Raw genomic sequence first — 24,626 nt, 5'->3', positions numbered from 1 at the left:
TAGCAAGCAGCACCCACAAAAATAGTAGGCCTGGGCCCATTTTAACCTCCACAGTGTTCTTCGCCTTATCCTGGCCCACTATATTTGTCTGCGTGAGAGAAGTCCGATGATTCCGGAAGTTTAGCTTCGTCTTCCTCTCCCTCTCTCCGGAGTCCCCCTCAAAAATATCCCAACAAAAATGGAGATTCTCCGCAAGTTCAAATTTCCCGCGAGATCCAAATCGCCGCTCTTCGTCTTTACAATCGCCGGCGTAGCTATTACCGCCGTCACCAGCAGCTCCGCCGTTTCTGTTTTCCGGGACTCTACTTCCATTCACAACCCAAACAAAATCGCGACGGCGGTAGAAGGCGTCGTCCGTTCATCTCGCGCTATCTACGCCGTTCGTATTTCTTTTCTTATCTCTACTGTTTTAAATTGTTTCTCATTTTCCGATTACTTTTGATTCTCTCTACTTTGCAGATCACTGTAACCGTCGCTGATTACAAGTATAGTTTGCGTAGAGTGACGGCTGATTCCGATGAGTATCTTCAGAGATTAACAGAGGTTTGTAGTTTGTTACGTTTCCTGATTTGCAAGAAGTAATCTATCTTTAACATTATAGTACTGATTCGCATTGTTCATGTCAATGTCACATTTGTTTGATGCTATATTGATGCTATGAGATGATTGATTGTGGTGATTTGAACAAGCACATAGCAGCAATTAAAAGATAACATGTTGCTTTGTAGTTTCTTTCTACTTATTGATGATAGGCTAAGTGAAGTTATATTGCTGTGATGAGATGATTGCTTATTCTTGTACTTAATTATTTGTATACTTGTCTCTTTGGTAGGTTCATTCACGGTCTGCCAAACGAATTCTTAAACTGTGTGAAAGTAATAAAGGTTTCTATGTGAAAGCTGGTCAGTTCGTTGCCACGTTGAAGCTGGTTCCCAAAGAGTATTCTTCGGCCCTTTCCTCGTTGCAGGACCAGGTGCGAATACTAATAATGATTAGAAATCTATGTGTTTTCTCTTTTGAAAAATATGGAAATTGTTTTACTTCACCAGAGATTTATGATTTTCTTGTGAGTGTGAGAAATTATTCTAATTGTTTGTTCTAATTCTGTTATTGAAGGCAGTTCCTTGTAATTTCCAAGATATCAAACACGTTCTGACAAGCAATTTGGGTCTAAATCTCTCAGAGATGTAAGTGTTATTTAAAACGGGGTCAAGGCAAATTCACAAGTGTCAAGGCGCATTCTAACATCCCTCAGTTAAAATGACAGATTTTTATCTTTTGATGAGGAACCAATTGCAGCAGCATCTATTGCTCAAGTGCATCATGCTATATTAAAGGATTATCAGGAAGTAGCAGTAAAGGTTAATTCCTCACAATGATGACCGCTTTAATTTACTTGTGCTATTTTTGAGGAGACTAGACAATGATTCATCGTTCACTTGAGATACCTGAAAGATTGGTCTCTTAATCATTTCTTTCTTTTTTTCCTCTTTAGCTTATACACCTTTCATCATTTATGATTAAATCGGGCATACCACTATCCCCTTGACAGCATTAATTCACCAGATTCTTAGTTTTGATTATCGTTTGTGTCCCTTGAAATAGGTGCAATACCCTGGATTGAAGCAGAACATGAAGTTGGATACAATGATCATGTCGTTCCTTTCAAAATCAGTTGTAAAGGTGCATATGTTTCTGTCTTATCTTATATTCATATAACTAACAGAACATGCTTTATAGTTCGAGTTTGAGGACATTCATGTATGACTGCATTACTGCAGTAGTGTATGCAGCCTTGTGAATTTTTTTGGAAGTGCTTAGTAGAGAATATTGTGCATAGTCAGATTATGAGGACTTGATTCTGTTACTGCTTCCTAACTTCATTAGTTTTGCGGTGATTGTGAGCTTTGCTTGTGTTGTTGTGGAAAGTGTGAACTGAAATCAACGGTGCAATTACATGAACTGTGTTTGCATCTTTGGTTATATATAGGCTGTGTATCATATGCAGCCGTTTATAGTTCCTTAGAGTCCTTTTCTTTCACTTCGCAGATTTTTCCAGAATACAGATTTGACTGGCTGGTTCATGAATTCGTAAAGTCAATTTCCCAGGAACTTGGTCAGCAACCTAAAACTATTTAGTCAAGCACTCCATCGTGTCCATATGTTTATTTCTCAGTTAACCTGAAGCTGAATGTGTCAAAATAATTGAACCGTATATGTACACAGTGTATAGTGTGTAGAAGCGTATAGTCCATTCATTACATTGTTTCTCGGGATTTTTTTTTCTTTTTAATTTATTTGGTGTTTTCCATAGTGTATCTGATGATTCATATCTGCTTTCATCTTCATTTCCACAGATTTTATACAGGAGGCAAAAAATTCAGAGAGAATTGCCACAAACTTCAAACATAACAAAATGATTACTGTTCCGACAGTGTTTTGGGTATGAACAAAGAATTTAGATGTCATTGTTTATTATTTTTCCTGATATGTCTTAGTCATGCTGAATTTGTTTTCTTAATCTTATTATCCATATTAATATTCAGGAATTCACAACCGCTCAAGTCCTGACAATGCAATTCTGCAAGGGTTTCAAGGTAATGGCGTCAACACAGTTAATCATTCATACGGTTTATATACAGAGTTAGCCTTTTTTTTTCTTTTTCATTTTGGCAATCTTGGTTAACCATATCCATCTCAAACATGCTAAATAGTTAGAAAAGCTATCCCAAACTATTTAAATTGTTAGAAAAGGCTAGATATGAGATGTACTGAAAGCTTAGCAAAAGGGAAGAAAATGAAAAATTATTGAGTTTCCTAAAAGAATTATTGGAAAAACAAAGTTAAAGGTTGATTAAACCGCTTAGAAGGCAATGGATCAGTTTAGTTATATTTACTCTTATAGATCGTCATGCAGCTTCTCGTGTAGACTCTACTTCTTGGATGGTGTACTAACTCGAATTTCCTTAGGTTTCAGGTTGACGATGTGGAAGCCCTCAAAAGAACTAATTTGAGTCCAGGAAAGGTTCGTAATAGCTGCTTATGCAATTAACAAATTCAATTGGGATACAACTTTGGCATGTGGCAAGCATTAGACCCGCCAAATATATACTTGTTATTTCGTTTTTGAAACACTGAAGCTTTTTCCAATATTATATTATAGGTTGCTAAAGTGTTGGTTGAAGTGTTTGCTGAAATGATATTTGTTCACGGATTCATACATGGCGACCCGCATCCTGGAAATATACTAGTTTCTCCTGGAGGCAAGAATGGCTTCTCTCTAGGTACGTTTTGTGTTCGTAATTCTATGTTGGAGTCTTCACTAGTTCCAGACACTAATCATAAAACCTTCAAAATCATGGTTGGATGAAAAGTCCTGCTAGATCACGGAAACTGTAAGACATTGGATGAGGGATTTAGGCAAGACTTTTGTCGGTTGTGGGAGGCTTTGATTCTTCTAGACTCGACCAAAATACAGGAATTGGGAACACGGTTTGGGGTTGGACAATATGCCAAATTCTTCCCTGTCCTCTTCACTGGAAGAACAAGTGAAAGGTACTTTCTTTCCCTCTTCAATAAAATCGAAACTGTCACACGTTTTTGTGGCTTATCCTTGTTTTTCTGCATCTTCTTGGTGATAGCAAATCAGGACTGGGGAAAGGAATGTCTATCCAAGAGAGGCAAAAACTGAAGCAGGAGCTGAAGCTTCTGAGATTGGAAGACGTAACCACTTTCATGGGGTCTCTTCCACCTGACTTTCTCACCGTACTGCGAACAGAGTAAACTCCTCCTCGGTTTTACTAAGTAATTGAATCTGGAAAGGTTTAAGTTTATCCATGCGACTAATACTTGCTTTGGTCTATCACAGTGGACTCATAAGGTCAATCACATTGAAGTTGAGTGCTCCACAACGTGTGAGATTACTCGCGTATGCCAAATATGCGGTATATGGGCTTGGCTATAACACGACTTCTGAACCAGGTAGCTGGATCCGAGAAACCTTGAGCTGTCTGGAACCTGTCCATTCAGTTTTACCAGGATGAAGCTAAAATTTAGTTTTTTTTTTGTTTTTTGCTTTTTCTAGATTTTGTTGAGAAGTCGATGATCTCCAAATCGGTGATGTTAGTGAGCTACATCCGCTTACGTCTTATTTTGGGTAAAGAAACCACTAGTTACTATCTAAATAATCAGTTATACTAATACTGTGTGTAAATTTCTAACTAATTCATACTGTTTCAGAGTTGATGGAACTTTTTCAAGGAGTGAAGAAGCTGAAACATACCATCTGTACCTTTTATGGACGAGTCGTCGACGGCATCACAAGAAGTGTAAAGGTATCGAGTGTTGCATCCATTGTATGAAGGTGTTTTTTATGCTAGAGAAATTGGTTCAAAAAGAGTATTATTGATTTGGAATTAGAAATAAGATCATCCATTCTTTGGCATTTGGTAATGCCACAGCTAGTCAGTCAGAACAAAGAACCAGTGATAAATGTATGCCTGATTTGTCTCGCATGAATTAATGGTTAGCCTGTAATTTTTACAGATAACAACATATAAAGATCTTTGGAATCTTATCTTTAACTAAAATCTAGTTGTGTGTGTGTTTTTAAATTCATTTCATAATTTTTTGTTTAGTAATCTATTACCATAGTCTACTGATGACTGTTTTGCTTATCTTTGTCCGCTAATGCCTTCTAATAATTGGATGGAGCTTTAGCTTAGTTACTGTAAAATTTAGAAAAGATGTAAATTCACATTGAAAAAAACAGTGGTTAGATCAGATCAAAAAAACTACTGTGCATGATTAGTTATACCGTTGCTATAGTTTCGAGGTTTTTCTGCTCTAGCTGTAAATTCTTTTTGAAGTGCGAAAATCGTTTAAATATTTGAAACTTCAGAATAATTGATGAAACAAATAAAAACAATAAAAAGAACTTTGATGTTAGTTGTCCAATTTGTTGGAAGAACATTAACAAAGAAAAAAAATCAACTAGTCGAACTCCTAGTCTTGAGCCTTAGGCCTGCTTTAGGAGTTTAGACCAAAGTCCACACTTTAATGTTGGTTAAACTGATAGCTTCCAGGTTGTTTGAGATGAAAAGTCAGATCTAGCATCGTCTCACACGAGATTGTACCATGACTTAACCTCCATCTTTCCGTATAGGTCCAGCTAGTGGAGTGTATGCATTTGGGTAAATACACTAGGAGTCTACGAATCACCTCAACTCGGATCAATAAACTAAGCTACGATAATTAATGAAAAATTAAAATTCGAAATTTTCATAAAAGGGGAAACATGTGACAATTTTTAGAAAATATTTATTGCAGATGAAACAAATCGTTCTTAATAAGCAAAATATCTTGAATTCTTTTATTCCTCCCACTCTCACAAACCCACCAGATAAACCACATATGACTGAGTAGCCGAATGTTTTACCCAAATGTCTTAAGCTTTGACGCCGAGTCTTGTTTTGAGCTCATCCGCAACTGCATCGATGAACTCCTCCGTGTTCAGGTAAGTGTCCCTCGAGAGCCTTGAGAACACGAAAACAAATCATAAATCAGTCAAAGCAATCTTGATGAGAACATGGAACTTAAGGACAAATAAGTCTCTTTGGCTTACTTTGAGCCATGAATGATGAGAGCAAGATCTTTGGTCATTTTTCCAGACTCCACTGTACCGACACAAGCAGCTTCGAGCTTCTCAGTAAACTCCAAGAGTTTTGAGTTGTCATCTAACTTAGCCCTGTTCAAGAAGACATTTGCATTCAACTTATATAATCTGCCTCCTTAAACAAACAATTATTAAGCGTGAAGGATATAGCTTTGTCGCGCTACCTGTGTGCAAGTCCACGAGTCCAAGCAAAGATGGAGGCTATGCTGTTTGTGCTGGTCTCGCCACCTTTCTGGTGAACCCTGTAGTGACGGGTAACGGTTCCATGTGCTGCTTCAGCTTCAATCGTCTTCCCATCCGGGCAGACCTAATCAAAACAACACAACCGTTGTAACTTAGATTCAACAACTCAAAGGAAACATCTAACAGGAGATTGTGTCGCGATATATATACCAGAACAGATGTCATCAGTCCAAGTGACCCGAACCCTACACATATTATAACAAACTATTAGCTAATAATAAACACAATCAAACCTTCTACGTGAATATGAAAATAATAACAGCAGAATATGTGAGATAGACATGAGCATACCTTGTGCGAGGAAATCGCTTTGGACATCACCATCATAGTTTTTGCAAGCCCACACATAGCCTCCCTCGCTCTTCAGAGCGTAAGCCACCATATCATCAATGAGACGATGCTCATACCTAACCAATTCAATCATTTAAGATCCTTCTCGATTAAAGGTAACATACACAAGATACAAGGATGATAAAAAATTATCGAGGCCACTCACCATATTCCAGCAGCTTCATACTTTGATTTCCAGCTGGCTTCATACACTTCCTGGAAGATGTCTTTGAATCTTCATAGTAAAACGAAAACATCAAATATAGACTGGGCAAAAGGATACTATTGTAAAATAATCAAAAACTAACTGTCCACATGCCTGCCATCGTATTTCTTAAGAATGGTGTTCTTTGTGCTAAGATAAAGTGGCCACTTCTTCTCATAAGCAGTGTTCATCGATGCCTCAGCAAAAGCACGGATGGACTGTATTTAAAAGGAGAAATATGTAACTTGATCACCAAAAGAACAAGTAGTTGTGAATGTAGTTGGAAGAGAGTGCAAGTGTTAACACTATACCTCATCAGTGTTGTACATGGCCATAGCAACACCGCCTTCACCAGTAAATGTGAACACTTCAGTTTCAGTTTTCCCATCCTTTCCCTCTGAAAATCAAAGAAATTACGGTTTTTATTGGACAAGAAGAAACCGAAAGAGACTTCAAAATTATACAATGCGAAAGGTAGTAAGTTTACCGAAAGTCATAGTCAGTTTTCCTGGTCCCTTGATAACAGCATCAGTGGCACGGTACTGATCACCAAAAGCATGCCTTCCAATGCAGATGGGCTTTGTCCAGCCTGGAGAAAACAAGACATATTCTCAGAACCCTTTTTGGCAATATAAAATGTTAATAGAAACATAGTTAGTAAAAATACCCGGGACAAGCTTGGGAACATTTTTGCAGAGAATTGGTTCTCTAAATACAGTTCCTGTGAGAATGACAAGCACAGTGTAAGAAAGCAGAGCATTTATATTTGATAGGCTTTAAAACAAATACAATTTGTGTATTTCTCACCATTCAGAATATTCCTGATGGTACCATTGGGACTTCTCCACATCTGCTTCAAGCCAAATTCCGTTACACGGCCTTCATCTGCACGCAAAAAAAAAAAAAAAAGATCAAGACTTGGTAAAATGAGAACACTGTAAAAAATGTTAAATTGAAAAATATCTATCAAAACATACCTGGAGTGATGGTGGCACACTTGATCGCCACATTATACCTAAAAAAACAAAATTACAATCGCAACATACATTAGTAAGCAGAAAGAAAAAGTGGGGGGCGGGGTCAAGTAAGTTTCAAGTTAGAAAAAAAAAAAGAAGACATATATACTTCTTAGTGGCTTCAGCACTTTCAACAGTAACTTTGTCATCGGTAGCATCACGGTGAGGAAGACCAAGGTCGAAGTACTTGATATCCAACTCCACAAAAGGGGTAATAAGCTACAAAAACATTTGAGCAAAACACGAATTTGAAAAATACCCAAAAACAAATATTAAAAATATGAGATCAGAATATATGTAGCGCTCTTGTAACCTTGTCCTTGATGGACTTCCAGATAACTCGAGTCATTTCATCACCTATTAGTACACAGAAAAAGACCATAAAGTGTGAGTAAAAAAAGGACACCAAAATAAAAAGAAAAAAAACTAAGGAATGAGGTGAGAATGGAACATCAATAACCACATTAGAAGCTGAAAATGAAAGCTTTAATATAGAACACAATTTACTATGCTGGTCCCATTTTCAGATATAAGCTGTAAATCAAATAGTTTGTGAATATATTTTTTCCATCAGATCACAAAACTTAACTAATCGATCTGAGGAACAGAGATACGTTTTTTTTTTTTTTTTTGCCGATCTATAACGTAACAAACGTTGACAAAGTAAAACTAGTTTTAAACATGCTTCCTTGTGTTTCAGTTATAATACGTTTTTCATTCTCGCATCCAAACACACGACAAAAGATCTGAGAGTAAAACAAAAAGCTTTATATAGAGAGAGAGAGACTGAGGCAGAGAAATCTCACCATCCATCTCGACGATGGGATTTGCAACCTTGATCTTCTCGAACGCCATTGTTTTTTAATGATTCGATAGATCAGAAAGGGATGTTAACCTCGTCGGCGATCTAACAAACGAGAGAAGTTTTCAGGCGGAGAGATGCAGAGCGTCCAAGGCTGGTGAGTTGGTGAAGAAAGGAAGGCTGTGCAGGGCAGGAGGTTGTATTTATGGTTTCTGGATATTATTTTGGGACCCCATTAGTTTTGCTTATTCCGTTTTTGTCCTTACTTTCATTTTCTTGTTGTAGCCGCCGAAAACTACTTTCTCCCTAAGTTATAGTTCATTCCGATCACCTCCAATATATCCATATCATTGCTTTCTAAACTCATTTCAAATATCATTTTTAAAAATTTAATTGTAAAGTATAAACATTTTTATAAATACTCTAAATTTATGTTGAAAAAATTAAAATAATTTTCTTAAATCATTTATAAATATTAATAATATTTCATAAAAGTTTTAAAATTTTAATCTCACCCTTTTAATATTAAATTTTTTTAAAAAAATCACTAAAACTTAAATCCAAATTTTAAAATATTTAGGATTGAAAATATTTGTGAAAATTAATAGCGAACTTATAATATTTCAAGCAATTTTCAAATATTAATTGCCTGTTAAAATTTGGTATCACTTTAGTTAGTTATATATTAACAAACCTCTACCAACTATATTAGTGTATAATACAAATCATCTTGTATTTTAGTATTTATTTTCATTATTTATTAGCTGGATCAAAATACAGAAAAGTGGTCACTTCGCATGCACTTTGGGTGGATATTCTCCACCAATGAATATATATATGGTAATCAAAAAATATATCCCCTGTTATGAAATAACTTATAATTTATAGTATCGGAAAAATTTAAATAAGGGCGAAATGTTTTCCTCACAGAAAAAATATATACGATAAATATGCAAGAGAGAATATTTACTACGAAGAGGGAGAATAGAGATGAGATGTAATGATTCTTTGTTTATAAACTCTTCTTCTTGTTTTTGGTGTACAAAAGAGTGAGATGAGTGGTGGTATTTATAGTGAGCAACAATACATAAAATAACAAAGATGGTGCTTGATTTGGTAAATGAGTGGGTGATCATAGTGCTTGGTGAGTAGATGATCATAGTGCTTGAGTTGGTAAAGGAGTGGAGGATCATTTCAAAGTTTATCTTATAACACTCCCCCTTGATCATCCATCTTGTATTAAATTAAGTTTCGTAACACTCCCCTTTGGGGACCGGTGTCACTCTCCGCTCTCGCTTAACGTCTTTGTTGCCTCGTTAAAAACCTTTCTAGGAAAACCCAATGGGAAAAACCATAGTTAGGTAAAAAGAGTACAACTACGTAAGCTCCCCCTCGATTGAGCAGTCATAGATCCTTCTGATGACGCATTCCAATGTTATGGACATGTTTTCTCAATACCGAAGTAGGGAGTGATTTTGTGAAGAGGTTGGCTGCATTGTCGCATGATCGAACATATCTTACTTCAATCTCTTTATTCTTCTCGAGCTCTTGAGTATATGAGAAGAACTTCAGAGGTATATGTTTGGTTCTATCGCTTTTGATATATCCTTCTTTCGTTTGAGCAACACATGCCCCGTTATCTTCATATAGAATAGTTGGCCCCGTACTTTTGTCAATCCCACTACTTGAACAAATGTGTTGGCTTATAGATCTTAGCCATACACATTCTTTACTTGCTTCATGGAGTGCGATGATCTCAGCATGATTTGAAGAGGTAGCCACAAGCGTTTGTTTCTGAGAACGCTAAGATATAGCAGTGCCTCCGATCGTAAAAACATATCCTGTTTGCGATCGGGCTTTGTGTGGATCTGAAAGATATCCTGCATCTGCAAAACCAACCATTTGACCATTTGAATCTTTAGGGTAAAATAAGCCTAAATCAATAGTCCCTTGTAGGTAACGAAAGACATGTTTAATTCCATTCCAATGTCTTCGTGTTGGAGATGAGCTAAATCTTGCTAGAAGATTAACAGCGAATGATATATCAGGCCGTGTACAATTTGCAAGGTACATCAACGCTCCAATTGCACTTAGATATGGTACTTCCGGACCAAGCATCTCTTCTTTTTCCTCAGGTGGTCGAAATGGATCACTTTCAATATTAAGTGACCTAACGACCATCGGGGTGCTAAGAGGAGTTGATTTATCCATGTTAAATCGTTTCAACACTCTTTTAGTGTATGTGGATTGATGCACAAATATATCATTTTCTGAATGTTCTATTTGTAGGCCAAGACAATACTGTGTTTGTCCAAGATCTTTCATCTCAAATTCTCCTTTGAGATAGTCTGATGCCTTTTGTATTTCTTTTTGAGTTCCAATAATATTTAGATCATCAACATATACCGCGATTATCACAAATCCGGATGTTGTTTTCTTGATGAAAACACATGGGCATATAGGATCATTCACATATCCTTCTTTTGTTAAATGTTCACTGAGACGATTGTACCACATACGTCCAGATTGTTTTAACCCATATAATGATCTTTGCAATTTTATTGCACATAACTCTTTAGGTTTGGAACTTAATGCTTCTGGCATTTTAAATCCATCAGGGATTTTCATGTAGATATCAGTATCTAATGATCCGTATAGATAAGCTGTAACAACATCCATGAGACGCATCTCAAGATTTTTATCAGCGGCTAGACTCATCAGGAATCTAAATGTGATCGCATCCATTACAGGAGAATATGTTTCCTCATAATCAATACCAGGTCTTTGAGAAAATCCTTGGGCTACAAGGCGAGCTTTATACCTTGTAATCTCATTTTTCTCATTTCGTTTTCGAACGAAAATCCATCTGTACCCAACTGGTCTCACATCTTCAGGTGTGAGTACAATAGATCCAAACACTTTTCGTTTGTTAAGCGAATCAAGTTCGATTTGTATTGCTTCTTTCCATTTATTCCAATCATGTCTCTTTTGACATTCATATATGGATTTCGGTTCTGGATCATCGGTATCTTCATTTACCTCACTTGACACGATATATGAGAAAGCATCATCAAGGTCATTTTGTTCATTTCTATTCCATATCCTTTTATTATGGATGTAATTAATAGAAATCTCATGATTATCTTTCGATTCATGATGCTCTGATTCATCAGAGTCCTTATCATTTATTTCTTCCAAAATATTTTCTGCTATTTTGGGTGCATCATATATTTCAGCTTTCTTCTGTTTCCTAGGATTCTTATCCTTAGAACCAGCAGGTCTACCACGCTTCAGGCGTGTTTTTGGCTCTCGTGTGTCATCCTCCTTTTCTTGTTCATTTGGCATTTTGATACGAGCAGGAGCATTTGCAGCTGGTATATGAGATTTAGTTACCGTCTTGGTATCTGCAAATGCATCAGGTAGCTGGTTAGCTATACTCTGTAAATGCATAATTCGTCGAACTTCTAGTTCTGACTCTTTAGTAGGAGGATCAAGATATAACAATGATGGTACACTCCATTTTATATCACTTCCAACATTTTTGTTTTCTCCCCCTAGAACTGGGAATACATTTTCGTCAAAATGACAATCAGCAAAACGTGCTGTAAAGACGTCACCAGTCTGTGGTTCTAGGTATCTTATAATTGATGGAGAATCACAACCAACATATATTCCCAACCTTCTTTGTGGTCCCATCTTTGTTCGTTGTGGTGGTGCTACAGGCACATATACCGCACAACCAAAGATTCTAAAGTGGGAAATGTTTGGTTCTCGACCAAACGCTAACTGTAGTGGGGAATACTTATGGTATGCACTCGGTCTGATCCGAATGAGTGCTTCTGCATGCAAAATGGCATGTCCCCATACAGAGGTTGGAAGTTTTGATCTCATGATCAATGGTCTTGCAATCAATTGCAGACGCTTAATTAAAGATTCAGCCAAACCATTTTGCGTATGAACATGAGCAACCGAATGTTCAACTTCAATTCCCATTACCATACAATAGTCATTGAATGCTTGGGATGTGAATTCACCAGCGTTGTCTAGTCTAACTCTTTTAATAGTATAATCAGGAAACTGTGCTCGCAGTTTGATTATCTGAGTTAGAAATCTCGCAAATGCCACATTTCGAGATGATAATAGACAAACGTGTGACCATCTACTGGATGCGTCAATTAATACCATAAAATAGTGGAATGGTCCACATGGTGGATGTATCGGTCCACATATATCACCTTGAATTCTTTCAAGGAACTTTGGTGATTCTTTATCGATTTTGGTTGGCGATGGCCTTACGATCAATTTTCCTAGAGAACATGCAACACATGTCATTTTATTCCCTTGAGAAATCTCCTGGATTTTCAATGGATGACCATGTGAACTTTCTATGATTTTACGCATCATTGTAGTGCCTGGGTGGCCAAGGCGATCATGCCATAACGTGAACTCTTCTGGGTTCCGTTTTACTACAAGATTTGATTCGATCTCATCGATATAAGTATGATGTAATCCCGAAGGAAGTTCTGGAAACTTTTCCAATATGTGTTTTCTGCCACATTTTTCAGAAATTACATACATGTATTTCTTTCCATCCTTAGTTGCAGACTGAGTATCATATCCGTGAAGATATATGTCTTTAAAACTCAACAAATTCCTTTTAGAACTCGGAGAGTATAAAGCATTATTTATGGAAAATTTTGTTCCATTCGGCAAAGTAAAGTTTGTTTTACCAGTTCCTTCAATCACGTCTGCAGGACCTGATATTGTATTGACGACAATTCTTGTCGGTTTTATATCAGAGAAATATCTCTTTTGTCTCAGAATAGTGTGCGTTGTTCCACTATCTGGTATGCATATTTCACGAATCCGTTTCTTGGATTTTGCTCCATTAGTATTTTGATCCATTTCTGAAATTATCATAAACATAAAATAAAAGTGAAACGTGAAATTTATTCATTTATTATATAAAGAAAACACACAATAATTATACATATATTGTTTTTAAAACAACATTATTCTTTGAAAACATAATTATTATACATTACAAATGAGGACTATTCAGCAGTCTTATTAGAAACATTTCCGTACTCTTCAAGAGTATTCTAGTCCAGCTCATTTGCGAAATCAGAGGATTCAAGGTATGAGGTCCCTTCAACGTTTTCCGTGAGGTTCACCTCTTTAGCCTTTCCTTTTATGGATTCTTGATATAACTTGCACAAATGTGGGGGAGTACGACAGGTACGGGACCAATGTCCTTTACATCCACATCTGTAACATACAGTCTCACTTTTCTTTGTGGTATCCTCTTCGGTTTCTTTGCCTTTATGAGGTTGTTCAGATCTAACCCATTTGTTAGATCTAATACTTTTAGGATAGTAAGGCTTTCCACGTTTGTTGTTGAAACGCCGACCACGACCTCGGTTGGTATGGTTTCTCCTTCCCGAATATTCTACCGCCGTAGCATTCACTTCGGGAAATGCCTTGGCTCCCGTAGGTCGGGAATTATGGTTTTTGATTAGTAACTCATCGTTCGTTTCAGCCAACATGAGTGTTACCATCAATTCAGAAAATTTGGTGTACCCACATTTTCTGTAAATTCGGGATAAGACGTTGTGTTCTTTGTGGAAAGTATTGTATGTCTTGTCAAGCATTTCTGCTTCGGTGACAGGGTTACCACAATATTTTAATTGTGCAACTATCCTCAAGATAGTGGAATTGTAATCTCTAACCCTTTGGAAATCCTGAAACCTCAGGGTTTTCCAATCTTCAAGAGCGTGAGGGAGATTGATTTCCTTCTGATTATCGAATCTGTCTTTCAAGGCTTGCCATAGTACGGCTGGGTCCTCAACGTCCCCATAGTCGTGAGTTAGATTCTCATCTAAATGCTTCTTCAGGAAGATTATCGCTTCGGCTATATGCTCGGGTGGCGATTTGTTACCGACTTTTATCGCTTCGGTTATTTTTTTTTATTTCAAGATAAGATTTCACATTTGTGACCCATCTGACATAATTTTCGCCGGTTATTTTCAGAGCCGGGAACTGGAGTTTCTCGACGTTTGCCATTTGTATTTCTAAAACACAAAATAATAATTTTATTAGAACTTCATAATTTAAAAACCGTTTACATTAATCATAAAAGCAATTACAAGGAGAAGCGATGTAAATAAAATTAAACCGATATTCATCTTAAATTTACTCGGAGTAAATTCTCCAACGAATAAACCATAAATAGAAACACAAATAAAAATGGCACATAAAAACAAAAGTGCGCGAATCATCTTTCTTGAAATGAAAAATCGGAGGAGAGCGATTTGAAATTTTTTGAGAGAAGATGAAATGTTTTGGATGATGAAATGAAGTGAAAATGAGTTGTATTTACAGATGAAAATCACTGTTCATGACCGTTGGAGAAAGGGGAAATTTTTGAAAAAATTTCTTTGTGACCGTTGGTGTTAAATCGAGTGCACCAAAAATCAGTCTGAAAATATCGTATTAAACGATCAATCAAATCTATTAAATTTCATAAAATTCTGATAAAAATAAAAAAATATGGTGAATAAACATTTTTTGTTATGATAATAAATTATGCGACGGCTCAGCCGGTCAATGCATAATAATAAATTATACGGCGGCTCGGCCGACCAATTAGCAATAAACAAAATATAAGGCGGCTCAGCCGACCAGTTAACAACAAACAGAAAATAAAGGCGGCTCGGCCGTCCAGTTAACAACAAACAGAAAATAAAGGCGGCTTGGCCGTGCAGTTAACAATAAATAGAATATAAGGCGGCTCGGCCGACTAATAAATTAATTAAAATATTAATAAATAATATAGGCGGTATTCCGGCCATTATAACATAATATAAATAATAATACAGGCGGTATACCGACCATTATAGCAGAGTATATATGATACAATAAATTTTACCGAATTGCAGAACGATCGTGCTGATAACGTGTTATGAAATAACTTATAATTTATAGTATCGAAAAAATTTAAATAAGGGCGAAATATTTTCCCCGCAGAAAGAATATATACGATAAATATGCAAGAGAGAATATTTACTATGAAGAGGGAGAATAGAGATGAGATGTAATGATTCTTTGTTTATAAACCCTTCTTCTTGTTTTTGGTGTACAAAAGAGTGAGATGAGTGAAGGTATTTATAGTGAGCAACAATACATAAAATAACAAAGATGGTGCTTGATTTGGTAAATGAGTGGGTGATCATAGTGTTTGGTGAGTAGATGATCATAGTGCTTGAGTTGGTAAAGGAGTGGAGGATCATTTCAAAGTTTATCTTATAACATCCCCTTAAGATGCTGACCACCTAACCAAATCCATTTTGTTTTGTTTAACAACCATATTCTTTTTAGTTCTTTATTCTTTTATTAATTTAGTCATTTATATTATACATAAAATTTAGACATTTATTTTATTTATTATTTTACAATTTATGATCTAATGTATACAATTATAAGCAGATTTGAGAATTTCATGAATAGTTTTTTAAAGAAAATCAAATCAAAATATATGTAATTTTAATTTGGTACAGAAATTTATCAATAAATATTTTTATAAAGTTAAGAAATGTGAAATTATAATATATGCCTTCATCAATAGTAGTTTATAAAAATACTAAGGTGATTTAAGAATATATATCTTTTTTTTTTTGTAACCATTGTTTTTTTTTTCCTTTTTGTAACCATTGTTATATATATATATATCTTGATTTGCAAATTATCTGTATCTTTTTTTTTGATCAACTATCTGTATCTTCTAATAAATAAATTATGTATTAGGAAAACTAAAATATATAAAATAGTACCAAAACTGTTTAAATCCTTAAAGTGGATTTGTTAAAGCAATATTTATAGCAATTTTATGAAATGTTTTTTTTTTTTTGAAAAACAATTTTATGAAATGTTTATTTTGAAATTTTTTTTTTTTGAACTGTATTATGAAAAAAAAAATTATGAAAAGTTTTTGGATCTACACTTCTACAGTATGGTTGAATTTGTTCGTATGGCGAACGTGGATCTTGGATGCGATTGACAACAAGCACAAGGCAGGCGTACAACGTTACAAGATGTATTTTCTATTTAGCTACCATCCCAAGATGTATTTTCCTAAAATATAGTCCGATGTTTTTAATGATAAAAATTAAAAATATAGCCACGATGTTGGCATATGAGAGGATAAAATAGTTTGTCTTTTCTGGAAATTTCAGACACGCCTAAGGGCAACACAATTGATCAATAACCAGTATTTTACAGTAAGCAGATTTGAAAGAAAAAAAAGAGAGAATTTTCGAAATGTTGATGAAGCTTAAAAATTATGGTAAAAACTAAAGTTTCATTTATACTTTATAATTTTATTTGAACTCTGAATCACCATAAAATCCATAATCAGGACAAATTTTCTCTAGCTTTACATTTTTGGTAATATATAGAACAACGTAACTGGACGTTCTCGTTAAAGAAAAAATGGATGTACGAGTCTTGGAATGTCCTTGTCGCCTTACAGATCAGATGGATTATTTTCTGATGGCTATCAAAGAAAGACTCTTCAAGAGAAGAACAGACGTTCCAAACTTAACGTCTCAAAACTTTATCCAAACCATTGCGATAGATGTGGACGTTTCAGGTTTCATCAAACTCATTATCATTTCCTTTTTCTTTTGTCATTCAAAAACAAATGTAGATATTCCAATAATATATATATATCTGGTTCCTATAACTGGTAAACTGTTCTCGACTTGTAAGATCTCATGTACATTTGTGGTGGGGGGGGGGGGGGGGGGGGGGGGGGCGAAGTGCCGATTTCGACCCCAACAATTTCGGTCGTGCCAAATACGACTTCAACTCAATTAGAATTCAAAAAAACTACTCGAACTTCTTAAAAACGTGTTTAAATCTACGTTGACTTTAACAGAAGTTAGTCAACCGTTAACAAGATAAAACGACATCGTTTTGATATACGAGGAAAAGTGCCAATTTCGACCCCAACAAATGATCAGTGCCGATTTCGACCCCAACAATTTCGGTCGTGTCAAATACGACTTCAACTCAATTATAATTCAAAAAAACTACTCGAACTTCTTAAAAACGTGTTTAAATCTACGTTGACTTTAACAGAAGTTAGTCAACCGTTAACAAGATAAAACGACATCGTTTTGATATACGAGGAAAAGTGCCAATTTCGACCCCAACAAATGATCAGTGCCAAAAAAGACCTCAACTCAATTATAATTTAAGAAAAACTATCCAAACTTCTTAAAACGTGCCTAAATCTATATTGACTCTAACATAAATTAGTCAACCGTTAACAAGATAAGATGACATCGTTTTGATATATATATGTTCATTCCGGGACTCAAACCCATGTTGGGATACCCTTTTAAAGGAGCACACTAACAACTAGACTAAAGTAACTTTTTGAAATATTATTACAAATTGAAATTTTCCATTATATAAACCACTATTCTTTTTCATCTTATCCAATTTAAAACTTTAGTGATTGCTTTTATATATTTTAGTTATTGTTTAATATGTCTAATATTTGTACAAGATATCTTAGTGAAAGAAAGGTAAAAGACCTCTTAACATTTTTGAATAAAATATCAAAAATACATAATATTAACCTTGAAAAAAAAATGTCCACTTAAGTTTAAAAATTAAAAATAATTTATAGAAGAAAAGTTTATAAATAAATTCAAATTTTAAGTATATTTAACATCGCATAATAATAAATATTTTATTATTTATATTTTAGTAAGATATAAGTTTATTAAAGATATGATAAATAAAAAAATGTTAATGTATTTATATAAATCAGAAACAATTATCACCAAAAATTTAAATCGGATAAAATGAAGAAAAATAGTAGTTTATATAATTTCAAATTTGTAATAATATTTCAAAAAGTTATTTTTATCTAGTTGTTAGTGCGCCCCCTTAAAATGGTATCACAACACGGTTTGAGTCCCGGAATGAACATATTTTAAAATAAAAATTAAAAAAATAATATATATATATATATATATCAAAACAATGTCGTCTTATCTTATTAACGGTTGACTAACTTTTGTTAGAGTCAATGTAGATTTATGCACGTTTTAAGAAGTTCATGCAGTTTTTTTAAAAAATTATACTTAAGTTGAGGTCGGTTTTGGCATTGGCCATTTGTTCAGGTCCTATTTTGCACAACTGAGAGTGTTGGGTCGAAATTGACATTTTTCCTCGTATATCAAAACGACGTCGTTTTATCTTGTTAACGATTGACTAACTTCTGTTAGAGTCAATGTAGATTTAAGCACGTTTTAAGAAGTTTGGGTAGTTTTTCGAATTATAATTGAGTTGATGTCGTATTTGACACTGATCAATTGTTCGGGTGATCAATTGTTCGGGTCGTATTTGGCACCAACTAAATTGTTAGGGTTGAAATTAGCGTTTTCCCCCATTTGGGGGGGGGGGGACATCAGCAGTTTTTAGTGGCAGAGAGGTTCTATCTACCACTAAAATTAACAGGCCCATTATGCTCTTTGTGCTTTCAGCCCATAGAATCTCTAGACCGGGTCCGCACGTAGGTCTGTATAGAGAGTTTTCCACTCCACTCATTTTCGTTTGCTTGGCGTAACGATCAACGGTGAAGGTACCAAAATATTTTGATATGGTGGATATAAGCCGTGTATATGCATTAAGTAATGGGTACTAGGGGGTTTTAGATGTATCCCTTATATATTAATTGAGAAACATTACAACATTGTTTTGTAGCCACGTGTCACCATGAGAATGAAATTCAGATTTCTTAGAGAAATCGGTTGGTCCATCTTAACTTATATTATACTTTTTATTAAACTAACTATTAAATTGATAAATAGTGTACAAAAGAATATTCTCGCACTTTCCTTAAATAAAAGCTACGAAATTGCCTAATATGATTAAAGTATATATGACAATTAATGATTATGAATGATAAATATTTGATAATAATTTTTGTATCTTAGATATTTTTTGTTTAATTTTATATTATTACAAGATATTAAACAACCACTTTAATCATATAATTAAAAATACATTTTTTTCTTATATGTTATATTTTGAATTTTTTAAAACGATTATAAATTATTAAAAACGTTAAATGTCTCACACTAAAATTTTGTTGTTAATGGTTTAATTTTTTTGGTAATAACAAGATACAAATGATCATAAATCATATGATATGAAGTCTCATTTACTAGACATTCATATTATATATTAGTAGAGTTTAAAATTAAACTATATAACATAGAAAAATACTTGAATATGATAAATTCTAAATTTGTATTGAAAAAATATTGAAACCTTAATATTTTAATTTTGAAATTTGCAATAAAAAATCGCACATTAGAAATTGTGTGTTTATCGTATGAGTATGAATTCTCAATAATAAATATTTATATTAAAATATACTATGTATCTATGTCCATGTCATTGAAATTTAGTTATATACCATATAAAATAAATAAAATGATTGTTTTGATTTATTTACCAAAAAATAATCGTAAATAAAAAGATGTATTGTTTTGATTTATGTCTTTACTCTAATTTAATTATATACATAATACGTAAATAAATACAAATATATAATAATAGATTAAAATTAGTTTTATATATAACATTCATCCCGCGCAATTGCGCGGGTCTTAAACTAGTATATATATATAGCTGTATCGGGGTATAACATAGTAACATACTGTAACTGAAAAAAAATCATACTATAAGGGAGAGTTGGATCGAGATTTGGACTAGTTATGCAATACTCTATCTGTTTCATTTTAAGTATCATTTTGAATTTGTACACACATATTAAGAGAAATAATTAATTTTGCATATTTACAATATAAAAACACAATTACCTATACACCTAACCATATTTCAACAAATAGAAAAATAAATTGTTGAATAAAATTACTATATTTTGCATTGAAAGTCGAAAACGACACTTATTTTGTAACGAAAAAATTTCTCTACAACGACACTTAATATAAAAGGGAGGAAGTTGTTATCTTTATGTTTGGTGTAATGTGAAATTCTATGTAACCTTATTAATGGCGTTTGTGGTTATAGTTAGTCAGTTGGGAGATTATTTGAAGGGAGTGTTACTCTTTCATATTTAATGCTCATTAACGGCGGAAACAATGGCATGACCTATCCCTAGGTTGAAGATATAAATGTCTTTCTGTTCTCATAAAGTTAGACGTTAACAAAAATATTAACGTTAGTCATCAATTTATCAAATTTAGGACGCTTGGCGAATGGGGGAACTTTTCATCCTTGTTGTCGGATTGTGGGAAAAGGTTTAAGCTAAAAGACTGGACCTTTAACTTACAACACTTTTCTTCTTTCTCCTTGCTGTAATTTCCTTCTGTCTGTCTGTTTCTCTCATTTTTAATTTACAGCTTAATTTCTGTGTTCAGGGAGATTGGTTGCTCTTCATGTTGCAGCCCATGAGGCCATGATTGCCATTACTTTTTCCTCCTTTAACATTTTGTATAGGTTAATCAGATTATTTTTCCTCGCGGTTCTGTTCTGCTGCACTATTGCATCATATTACATGGTACGAATAACATCGTTGGCTTCACTAGTTGAGGCAAAAGCATCCTTGTGTTCTGTTATCGACAATACGTCTTGTTTTGTGTTTCACCTATAGATTCCACAGCTACTATGAGATGTTGCAGAACTTTCTCATAGTAGCTGTGGAATCTATAGGTGAAACACAAAACAAGACGTATTGTCGATAACAGAACACAAAAAAAAAAAAAAATCAGCATCAATAACTTCAGGATCCTCTTAGTGTGTTCAGTATCAGATTATAAGTATGGTTTGGTTGTTTCTCCGTAAAAAGTTTTGTGCGTAACTGTGTATAGGAGATCGAAGCTTGGCATCTTGCTTTACTTTAGTTTCCCTTTCCTATATGGCGAACGAGAATATGTGCTCAACTTAGATAAAATATTTGACCACTGCTATTTGCTATGAATGCAAATTAATCGACTTTTTTTCATGTCTAGTATATGTGCTTCGCCCAAAGATATGTGGAATGTTCTTATAGTTGATAATATTTGCGTCTCGAAGAGTAGAGGTATATAGGAGATTGGCAATGAGCTTCCATGTCATGTGTGACATAAAATATGACATAAAGTACTTCACTTTTAGACGCTTCAGATTAATTTAGGACCTTACTGGTTCAAACGTAGCGGTTGCGATTGCAGTTGCGGGAGTTTGCGGATGCGGGTGGTTGCAGTTTCTAGCGGTTTTAAGAGATTTGTACGACTGGTTCTACGGTTAGAAATCGGTGCGTTTGCGGGATACTTATAACTGGTTAACTACCAAATGCAGCAGCGATTAAATAATAAATTAACAATATTTACATTTTATATAATTATAAAAGTATTAAAAATCATAATATTATAATAAATATAAAAATTATATTTAGAAAGTTATAGTTTTAAATTTTTTAAAATTATAAAAATATTTTTATTTTTAAAATTTTATAATATTAATTAAAGTATAATAGATATATTTTAGTATTTTTATAATTTCAATTTAAAATTTTTGTTGAATATTTTTATTTTTGTATTTATATTGTTTTAAAAAAAGAAAAAAAATTATCCTCTCGCAGCCGTCCACAACCGCAAACGCTAGCTGAAACCAAATTTTGAATTTATGAGGTTTAGAGCGGTTTGAAACGGTTTGGAGCGGTTTGAGCGATTGTTGTCAAAAGCCAATAACCGCTACTAACCGCAAAAGCTGCGTTTGTGGGTGGTAGTGGGAAAACATTCATACCCTTAGTAACCTGCAACCTATTACCCAACTACAAAGGCCTACAAAGTAATCATATCATCACCAAATCTACAGCTCAAGCCCCAAACCCGACCCAATCGCAAATGTAAACCAACCAAATTATCGAACTCCGCCCTTCTATCAAAATAACTGGGCCAACCCATAAATAACATTGGACATCAAACTGACTTGGCAAAGAAGGCATTTGTATATTAAAGGCCACTAATTTTACATTACAAAACACCTAAGAAGACAATTAACGGCTGCATTTTGGATAATGCTAGAGGCAACCTAAAAGATGCAACACTCACACTCACAAGTATAAGAAACTAGCGATGGGGATAATTCGCTAAAACATTTTCCAAACACAGAAACCTTATTTCTTGCCAACAAGAAAATTTCTTTCCCTCTTCAAATATCTCCACAAACAATTTTTGAGATCTTATCTCCGCATCAACCTCAATCAATGTATGCTTGCATCACCAACCGTCGCTGTCATCACACAGGATCGTTGTGTGTAGTGTACATAAGTAAAAATATATACCACATAACAAAAAAACAATAATCCGTGGAGCATCCAATAACTTTGCTTTTTCTATTCTATAAAACCAGTCTTTTGGATATTTTGAATTTTTAATAAAATTAAAAATTAACGGTTAGAAAGTTTATACTCCCTCCGTTTCATATTGTAAGTAGTTTTAGAAAAATGTTTTTGTTTCAAAATGTAAGTAGTTTTCGTATTTCTAGGTAACTTTTATATTTATTGAATACAGTGTGACCAATAAAATTAAATATACTTATTTTTTATTGGTTAAATTATATCTAACCTATTTATTATAAAATATTTTTTAAAAACATAATAATTTTCTTAATCTTCGTGCTTTTAGCCAAAACTACTTATATTATGAAACGGTGGGAGTATTAATTTTGATTATTAGACTGATACCTATAGTTGTTCAGAAAAAAAAAAGAGACTGATACAGACTACAGTGATACATGTCACAATTCAACTGCATTCAATCTTATATAATAAATGATACCTTCACCCTAATATTACAAACCTTATATTACTCTTAAAATGACCATAAATCTGCATTATCACTTAGGACGTTTGAGTCAAAAACCTTGGAATCGAGCTTATGTTACTGGAGATGGAGAGCACGTGGTGAGGGATGATGGGTTAGACAGAAAATCACAAGAAAGCAAAAGCGCTAACTATTGAAACACAAAATGACAAGCCCATAATAGTAACGTGCTGTCTTCACGGGTCACCTCTAGCATGCTCACTGTCAATCAAAACCTAACTTTATATTTTCTTTATTATTTTGTAAAAATAAATTATTTGTTTGTCTTATAACTGCTTCATGATATCAAATTCAATATATTACATTCAAATTAGATATAAACGGATTAGTTCACATCCCGTATATAGTAGACATCACTAAAGCTTCTATTACATCTGCGATATGAGATTTTTTTTTTTTCCATCATGTTTATATTATTAAAAACAAATGGACCACGCCCAGATACAACAGAAACACCAAAAGCCCATACATAAACGGGCTACAACATACAGCCGAAGCCCCAAACAACTTAGACGGCCCCTCAGCTCAACCTTACAAAACCGGACGATCAAGGCCCACGAGAGAAACAAGGAAGCAGAGGAAGAGACACGTGGGATGATCTACACCATTCAGACCGGCATGCGTTTCTCCGCCTCAACTTGCCCTTCATCGACTCCGGAAGAAACCGGAAGAGATCGCCGGACCGCTCGTTTCGCCGGAGCTCAGATACCCGCAGAGCCTCCGCCGAAACCACCTATTTTCCTTGCTTTTACATCATGTCGGAGGTCTTTCTCAAACCATCGAGATCTCCCCCGACACAACCAAACTTCCAACCACTAGAGAAATCATCGTTCTACCCGCACTGTCAACACGCGGAAGAGATTAATCGAAACACGAGATCACCTCCGCCTTTGAACCGCTTAAAACCCTAGACGCGCGCATCGAGAACCACGTAATTGTTGACTTGACCGACTTCACCTCGGCGGAAAGCTTCATCATCAAAACGAGAACTCCTTCGCCCTGACCCAGAACCACCTAGACAGTAACCACTTCTAGCTTCGCACTAAACGAACCATAGTAACCTTGACCCAAAAGCTTTGGGTTTCTCATCGGCAGCGCGGATCTATGAAAGCATCCGCACTCCGTCACCAAACCGGCGAAGGTAAATCTATGGAAGACTCCCTTCCCGGGAACTTGAACCGGCGTCGGCGGAGCTGAAGGAGCCTCCACCCCCCGGAGAAAAGCCGGCGGCGACGGATCTGTGGTAGCCTCCATCTCCCGGAACCACAATTCGAACATGCAATCCGATCTTCTCACGCCACGGCCTCCACGCGAGCGCGTCGTCCCTCCAAACGAGGAAACCACCTTGGATGATGGCTCCAATCCAGAGCTCCGACAAGGCACTCACCTCTCTCAACAAGGCCTAACCAAGTTCCGATCCAAACACCGAGCCACACTCCAAACCCAG

At 34.9% G+C, this 24,626-nt stretch overlaps 2 protein-coding genes across 3 annotated transcripts; one reads left to right on the top strand and one right to left on the bottom strand.

Annotated features, from left to right (window-relative positions):
• Window positions 1-36: 36 nt before the first annotated feature.
• BNAC06G27310D (aarF domain-containing protein kinase 1) lies at window positions 37-4,605 on the top strand. 2 transcript variants are annotated; one of them, XM_013866989.3, is made up of 16 exons: window positions 39-379; window positions 460-543; window positions 833-973; window positions 1,117-1,187; window positions 1,268-1,361; window positions 1,606-1,683; window positions 2,050-2,116; window positions 2,358-2,443; window positions 2,547-2,597; window positions 2,978-3,025; window positions 3,164-3,284; window positions 3,375-3,555; window positions 3,642-3,779; window positions 3,869-3,981; window positions 4,085-4,156; window positions 4,240-4,605. In XM_013866989.3, the coding sequence occupies exons 1-16, from the start codon at window positions 179-181 to the stop codon at window positions 4,359-4,361; spliced, it is 1,668 nt and encodes a 555-aa protein (XP_013722443.1). In that variant the 5' UTR covers window positions 39-178; the 3' UTR covers window positions 4,362-4,605. The 2 variants fall into 2 exon arrangements, with proteins under 2 accessions (XP_013722444.1, XP_013722443.1); XM_013866990.3 differs by lacking the exon at window positions 2,050-2,116 and having other exon boundaries at window positions 37-379; window positions 1,300-1,361.
• Window positions 4,606-5,262: 657 nt separating this feature from the next.
• Window positions 5,263-8,572, bottom strand: LOC106426273 (cytosolic isocitrate dehydrogenase [NADP]). The gene is made up of 15 exons (XM_013866991.3): window positions 8,275-8,572; window positions 7,782-7,825; window positions 7,578-7,687; window positions 7,430-7,467; window positions 7,260-7,337; window positions 7,120-7,173; window positions 6,940-7,041; window positions 6,764-6,849; window positions 6,567-6,670; window positions 6,414-6,482; window positions 6,209-6,324; window positions 6,068-6,102; window positions 5,839-5,981; window positions 5,624-5,746; window positions 5,263-5,534 (listed from the first exon to the last, which is right to left on the bottom strand). The coding sequence occupies exons 1-15, from the start codon at window positions 8,321-8,323 to the stop codon at window positions 5,447-5,449; spliced, it is 1,239 nt and encodes a 412-aa protein (XP_013722445.2). The 5' UTR covers window positions 8,324-8,572; the 3' UTR covers window positions 5,263-5,446.
• Window positions 8,573-24,626: the final 16,054 nt, after the last annotated feature.

Source organism: Brassica napus, chromosome C6 (assembly GCF_020379485.1).
Source record: "Brassica napus cultivar Da-Ae chromosome C6, Da-Ae, whole genome shotgun sequence".
Classification (NCBI taxonomy): domain Eukaryota; kingdom Viridiplantae; phylum Streptophyta; class Magnoliopsida; order Brassicales; family Brassicaceae; genus Brassica; species Brassica napus.
This window is presented reverse-complemented; position numbering and strand designations above follow the sequence as displayed.